Genomic DNA, 7,500 nt, shown 5'->3' with positions numbered 1-7,500 from the left:
CAGTTAATGTCGTTAGCATTAGCAAGGGAACTAGCATTAGCATTAGCCTTCAAACAACTAGCATTAGCATTAGCGCTACAAACAACTAGCATTAGCATTAGCGCTACAAACAACTAGCATTAGCATTGAAGCTACAAACAACTAGCATTAGCATTGAAGCTACAAACAACTAACACACGGTATTACAGATGAACAACACATTTATTACACGACGGTGGTATACATCCCCATATATACATTCCCTCCCGGCCGGCCACACACACACACACTCACTCACTGACAGTCTCTGGCCTGAACAGGCTTATAGTCCAGTGGCGTGGTGCGCGTTGAGGCCTGGTTGTGGCGCATGTGCGTCGATGAAGTGGTCCGCGTAGAAGCTCCGCTGGAGTCTGTGTTCGCTCGTGGAGGCGACGATTAATGTCCAGCTGGCGTCCCGCTTGGTCCAACGTTGAACACAACTAAAACGGGCTACCGTGGTACACTCGATGATCGCTTTCCTGGCGTCTTCAGTTGCTGCACGGGGTGCGCGCTGCTGAATCCGCCATCTTGGGTCGGCTTCTCGTTATTCTCTCTCGTACTGCTTCTCTCTCGTTCTGCTGCTCACCACACACTCTCACTCGCGGACTACTCCCGTCTCTTATATACACCCCACCGAACGTAACATCCGGGTCACAGACACACCCCGGATATACTACGTCATCAACATATACATAAACAGTACAATAATAATACATATACCTTCATAAACGTACAGAATAGTATAGAAAATAAGAAAGTAAATAACTGGGGCAGAAGGGCTGATTTCGGGGAAACTAAAACTGGCTCTAAACTGTGGGCCTTCACAACAGCCGCCCCATGAAACCCTCGGTTTCAGTTAACTAAGAAGGCACACTGGCTAGGCTGCTCCAGCAGCGCGAGGTAGGAGGTGATAGTGTCGACCACTCTGCCTGTCTGCCAGGCGGCGCGCGGAAGGGACTGGTCCCTCACCAGTACCACGGCACCTTCGGACATCTTGTCTCTCTCCCTCAGCAGAATCGTCTGCTTCTCCTCCTTCTCCAGGGCGCGGATGTGCTCCTCGAAGCAGATCAGAGCGTCTTCCTGGTCCATGCTCTGCAGCGCCTCGTACTCAGCGAAGGAGGGGTCGTCCAGCAGGTACTGCTGGGCCTCGGACCAGGTGGTGCAGTAGGTGACGTTGGCCATGTTGTCCAGAATGCTCGTCAGCGCATCACAGTTCCTCTTCCTGAGCTGCTTGGCTTGTTCCTTCTCCTTCTTAGCCTTGTAGGCCTTAAACGCTTGCTTCTTCTCACTCAGCTTGGGCAGGGCGCTGTAGCGTGGGTCGTTGATGATCATTCTCATGGTTTGCTCCCATGACGCGTCGGATGAACCACCATCCTCCTCCAGAAGCTCTTTGAAGGCCTGCTTGGCCTCCTCTTCTGGGTTCCACTTTACTCTCTTCTTCGCCAACTTCGGCCTTTCCTCCTTGGAGGCGTCTACAATACTGGCTGAGACTTTCATGGCTGACGTGTACTTGACGGAGTTGACGGGTGCGTCAATGCTGACCTCGGCCACGTGAGGGTGCATGGCCACCTGCAGGTGTTCCTCGGCAACAGCTGTTGCCGCCATGGCACGGTAGCGCCACCACCGGGACTCCTTAGTCTGGGAGTTGTAGTAGTAGGTCTTCCCATCCAGAGACTTATGCTCTGTCCACAGAGACTTCTTCTTTGGTTGGTCATCCTGCGGTGAACCATTTGTGGTACTAACTGTTCCAGGTGCACTGGCAGCAATAGATTCCACTCCAGGCGGTCCGGTTGGTTGGTTTGCTTCTTCTGTTCGGACATGGAGGGATGACGTAGCTCTCCCGTCTCTATCTCTCCCCTCGGTAGCGCCTTGGAGGGCCCACCCAAGCGCAGTCTTAACAGCCATCGGGCAGCCTCGTGGTCCTCTCAGCGGAGGACGGAGCGACACGATCAGGTCAGCGTTGTCCGAGCCGATGAGAAGGGTTGGCTCCGCTCCTTCTATCCGATGTAGGTCTACTCCCCGTAGGTGGGGATATCTTGCGCGTAACCTCTCCAGGGGGTAGTCGTAGCGGGAGAGCGCTAGCTGGTCGGCGGTGAAGACATTCTGAAGCCGATGTCTATCCGACGGCCGCCCCGCCGGGGAGATAGAGAAGTTGATTCTCGCCCCGGTGACCTCTTTAAGGTCGCGACGTATCGTGCGCAGAGTCAGCTTCTCCGCAGTCCCTTGGAGCCCCAACTGGCGCACTGCCCCCTGGAGAAGGATGGTCCGTTCCGACCCGTCGTCTAGAACGGCGTACGTGTCGTACACAGCGTTGTTGTGGTGAAGTCGGACCTTCACCACCTTCAGTAGAACCTTGGAGCCGCTGCTCTGTGGCGAGTCTAGGTAGTAGACAGGGGTTTCCTCTTCCGGTGCGCGACCGGACCTAGGGCTTCTGTTGCCCTCCGTGGACCTGGCGAGGGAGACCTCGTGTAGGATGTGGAGGTGGACCTCCTCACAGCGGTTGCACTTCCTCCTCAAGGTGCAGTTCTTCGCCAGATGGTCGCGCCCACAGTTCCAGCACCTCTTGTTCTCCTCGAGCCACCTCTGCTTGTCCTCGGTACTCAGGTTGTTGAAGTCACTGCACTCATTGAACCAGTGCTCGCTGGGGCAGTACGGACATGGCGGTGGCCCTCTCCGTCCCTTTTGAGGGGGTTGAGAGGAATCCCTTCCCTCAGGTCGGGTGGTCTTCTCTCTCCGAGGCTCCTCCTCCGTGTGCAGCACTCCTACTGGGCGTCCTCTGTTCGAGCTCGGCCGGTCCCAGCGGTCTCCCTTCTCCCTCTCCTTCTTCGGCTCAGCGTAACCCATGGCGTCTACGTTGGTGTCATGCACTTCCTCCAGTAGGAACTCCGCGAAGGCAGCCATGCTCAGACCCAACTTCCCGGGGTGGCGAACGCGCTGCTGTCGCCGGAACCTCTCCTGCCGGAAGCGTGGGATCTTGCGGAGCAGCCGCTCTACGTTGGAGGTGCTGTTGATCTCGCTGGCGCCAGCTGGGCCCTGCGTCTTCAGCATCCCAACCAAGGTGTGCACGCGGAGCGCGAAGTCATCCAGCGCCCGGTCATCCTTGATGGGGGCCTGCTGTTCGAGGGCTTGCAGTTCAGCAAGGGCGTGGTTCCAGGGACGACCGTAGCGGGCATCCAAGTCAGCGAGCGCTCTGGTGTAAGGTGTCGGTGCGGAGGCATGGGCCAGTACCATGTTGTGGGCTCTGGGGTTCCTCACATGCTGAAGGAGAATCGCATATTTGTAGGACTCTGAGCAGGAGTTGTCCAAGAGCGTGTCTAGGCAGATGCGTAGCTCCACATACTGGCTCCTGTCCTCGTCCTTGAAGAAGGGGAACTTGGGTCCCTCCACCTGGGGGAACATCCTGTAGTGGATCATCGGTGCTGGAGTGACGGTCTGGGTGTCCGGCCTGCATGCATTTTGGTGCACTGGAGGACCTAGGGGTGTGCTACGCTCTTGGGGGATGACTCCCCTCCCGGGCAGCGACGCTGGCTCCCTCTGGGCCGCGTAGCGGTCGGGTCCCTGGTCCTCTTCCTTCCAGGTGGTCAGCTGGGCCTGTAGTTGGACAGTCCTGGCGGGGGTCATGGAGCCATCGGCGGGGGGTTCAGGAGATGGCACTCGAGAGGGCCGTGCGGATGATACTCTGGAGCTACAGGCCGACGGAGTTCTGCTGATGCACACGTCGCGCATGGTCTGCATCATTTCCTCCATCTTCTCTGCGTGCAGTTGCTCTCTCGCCATCTGCCTCTCCGCCGCGCGTTCCGCCCCCTCCATCTGGAGGCGCTCGCGCTCGTACTGGATGCGTTCCCTCTCTAACGCCTCCTGGCGCTGTCTCTCCGCCGCACGTTCCGCTCCGTTCATCTGCCTCTCCGTCTGGAGGCGGTCGCGCTCCATCTGGAAGCGTTCCCGTTCTAGCGCCTCCTGGCGCTGGAGGCATTCACGTTCTAGCGCCTCCTGGCGCTGTCTCTCCGCCGCGCGTTCACGTTCTAGCGCCTCCTGGCGCTGTCTCTCCGCCGCGCGTTCCGCTCCGTTCATCTGGAGGCGTTCGCGTTCTAGCGCCTCCTGGCGCTGGAGGCGTTCACGCTCGAACTGGAGTCGTTCCCGCTCTAACGCCGTCTCGGCCTGTTGGCGCTCCCGCTCTAACGCCATCTCGGCCTGTTGGCGCATATATTCGGACAGCGCGGCACCACTCCCTCTGGAGTGCAGGCTATCCGCCCCAGAGGCAGAACTGCCCACGGAAGCCCTGGACCGGTAGGAAGCCACTGAGCGGCAGGAGCTAGGTCTCGAGCGCGCCGTACTGGGAGGCAGATCGTTAAGGCTGAGGCCCTCCCTCTTCCGCCCGCAGGCGCTGTCGGACCGGGCCTCTCCTTCCTGTTCTTCCGTTTCCACGGCAAAACCCTGCGGTTCTGCCATCTCATCCTCAGGCTGGTGCTCTTTGAGGGCTGTCTCAGTGCTAGCCACCCGCTCGCCGGCGGACACCTCGGCCTCTCCGACCACTGTATCCCGTGGAGTGCGCTCCTCGCTACCACTCATTGAGCTTTCGAGCTCAAGCTCATACTCCTGTAACCTCGGAGGCAACCGCGGGACTCTCTGTGGTCGTGGCTCTGGCTCAGGGGGCGGAGAAAGGGGGGTAACTGTCTGGTCTGGTTGGCTGCGCTCAGCCATGCTATCACTACACTACCTATCCGGCTCGAAGGACCAAATGTAACCAGGGAGTAGCTGAAAAGGACTGTATAATTTAGGAAGGGGCTGGTTATCTAACTAAGGGAGCTAAATAGGCAGTATAGGAGGATACAGGCAGGGGGCGACAGCCAACCGTTAGACTGGCAGTTAATGTCGTTAGCATTAGCAAGGGAACTAGCATTAGCATTAGCCTTCAAACAACTAGCATTAGCATTAGCGCTACAAACAACTAGCATTAGCATTAGCGCTACAAACAACTAGCATTAGCATTGAAGCTACAAACAACTAGCATTAGCATTGAAGCTACAAACAACTAACACACGGTATTACAGATGAACAACACATTTATTACACGACGGTGGTATACATCCCCATATATACATTCCCTCCCGGCCGGCCACACACACACACACTCACTCACTGACAGTCTCTGGCCTGAACAGGCTTATAGTCCAGTGGCGTGGTGCGCGTTGAGGCCTGGTTGTGGCGCATGTGCGTCGATGAAGTGGTCCGCGTAGAAGCTCCGCTGGAGTCTGTGTTCGCTCGTGGAGGCGACGATTAATGTCCAGCTGGCGTCCCGCTTGGTCCAACGTTGAACACAACTAAAACGGGCTACCGTGGTACACTCGATGATCGCTTTCCTGGCGTCTTCAGTTGCTGCACGGGGTGCGCGCTGCTGAATCCGCCATCTTGGGTCGGCTTCTCGTTATTCTCTCTCGTACTGCTTCTCTCTCGTTCTGCTGCTCACCACACACTCTCACTCGCGGACTACTCCCGTCTCTTATATACACCCCACCGAACGTAACATCCGGGTCACAGACACACCCCGGATATACTACGTCATCAACATATACATAAACAGTACAATAATAATACATATACCTTCATAAACGTACAGAATAGTATAGAAAATAAGAAAGTAAATAACTGGGGCAGAAGGGCTGATTTCGGGGAAACTAAAACTGGCTCTAAACTGTGGGCCTTCACAACAGTGTGTGTGTGTGTGTGTGTGTGTGTGTGTGTGTGTGTGTGTGTGTCTGTGTGTGTCTGTGTAGTGTGTAGTTTTATTCGTACACAGGTCCAGGAGATTAAGAGGTGTTTTGTCTGTCTGTCTGTTAGCCTGTCTGCCTCTCTGTCTGTCTGCCTGTCTGCCTGTCTGTCTGTCTGTCTCTCGTGAAGGATTACGCAGTTTTGAGTCCCGCCATGGAGAAAGAGAGGAGCTGAACTAAAGCATTATATTAAAGAGATCATAATCATCCCCTGCAATTAATCTCTACTCCACCCCCCCTGCCACTGCCTCCTAATCCCTCCATCCTCTCCATCTCTCTCTCTCCATCTCCATCTCTCTCTCCATCTCCCTCTCCCTTTCTCTGTTTGGGGTGTGTTTTTTCCATCTTCCAGATAATCAGTCAAGGAGGGAAACTAATTACACTATAAACAGGGTGTGATCCTCCCCTTTCCTCCCTCTCCCCCTCTTCTCTTCCTATCTCCCCTCACCCTCTCATTTGCCTTTGCCTCTCTCTCTCTGTCTCTCTCTCTCTCCTCCTTCTACGATACCTCTACCCTGTCCCCTACCCTACCCCTCTGTCCCCCTCTACCTCCCTCCACTCCCTTCCTCCCTCCCTCTTTCCCTCCCTCCCTGCTCCTACGGATCACTTACCAAACATAGCCATCTGCAGTCCCTCTGGGAATGGTGGGACCATCCTGTTGCCATTGACGTCGTGCTTGGCTGGAAGACACAGGGAACAATGGAGAGAGGGACACTGTTAGTATAACAGACACTCTATCCACACAGGCCCCACACACACGTGCGCGCACACACACACACACACACACACACTCACATAAACACACTCAAACACACGCCTAGAGATAATCTCTCACACACACACACACGTGCGCACACTAGCAGGCACGCACGCATGGACGCGCACACACACACACACACACACACACACACACACACACATACACACTGCAACATGTGTGTGTGTCTCCAGATCACTGAAGCAATACTAACACCAGGCACCTCTGCCCGTTGTGAGAGACTCCATAGGACTGGGGTGGGAGGGAGGAAAGGTCTTTGTGGGATTTTACAGTACGGTCGCTCCCTCCCAAATCGCTCCCTCCCAAACCAGACCTATTCTACCACATCAAAGGCCTACGCTGCACTCCCCAGCTTCACTAAGGCTGCCTCTGTTGCAGTTTACCGGGACTCATTTCTCAACACAAAAGAGAGCGCTTTGCTTCGCAGTCGCAAACAAAGAAAGGCACCGGAAATTCACCTGTTTTTTTTTTGCTGCAACATGGGCACATACACTGACCCACTTTAACATTCCCATTCAACCCCGCGTGATTTTATAGCAGCTGCAAATAATCACTCCAATCAACTCTGACAAAGCCAGAGGTGAAAGTGGACCAATTGGGGCTATGGAAGCACCTGGCTGAGTTAATGTGTGTGTGTGTGTGTGTGTGTGTGTGTGTGTGTTTGCGTGCTTGCCTGTGGGTGTGTGTGTGTGTGTGTGTGTGTGTGTGTGTGTGTGTGTGTGTGTGTGTGTGTGTGCATGCGTGCGTGCATGCATGAGCATTTGCATTTGTGTGTATGTGTGTGTGTGCGCGTGCATGTGTGTGTGCGTATGCAGATGGCCTGCTGTTACAGGGGGGCAGTATGTGTGGATTAGAATAAATGGGGGGTAGTCATCTCAACATCTGGAGCTAACCAAGCCCTCCCCGTGTCCTCATGCATGGCCGCGTCGCCATGGC

The 7,500-nt window shown here is 55.5% G+C and overlaps 1 protein-coding gene across 1 annotated transcript in view; it reads right to left on the bottom strand.

Moving 5' to 3' along the window:
• The window catches only part of msraa (methionine sulfoxide reductase Aa), a 79,675-nt gene that overhangs the window by 30,640 nt on the left and 41,535 nt on the right, over positions 1-7,500 (bottom strand). The window contains exon 2 of the mRNA XM_080545416.1: positions 6,398-6,466. Coding sequence (XP_080401542.1) covers positions 6,398-6,466 — 69 coding nt within the window. The remainder of the gene's footprint in view (positions 1-6,397; positions 6,467-7,500) is intronic.

This window comes from Nansenia antarctica, assembly GCF_963989245.1.
Source record: "Nansenia antarctica genome assembly, chromosome: 1".
Lineage (NCBI taxonomy): Eukaryota > Metazoa > Chordata > Actinopteri > Argentiniformes > Microstomatidae > Nansenia > Nansenia antarctica.
The sequence above is the reverse complement of the archived record's forward strand: the minus strand, read 5'-3'. Positions and strand labels throughout refer to the sequence as shown.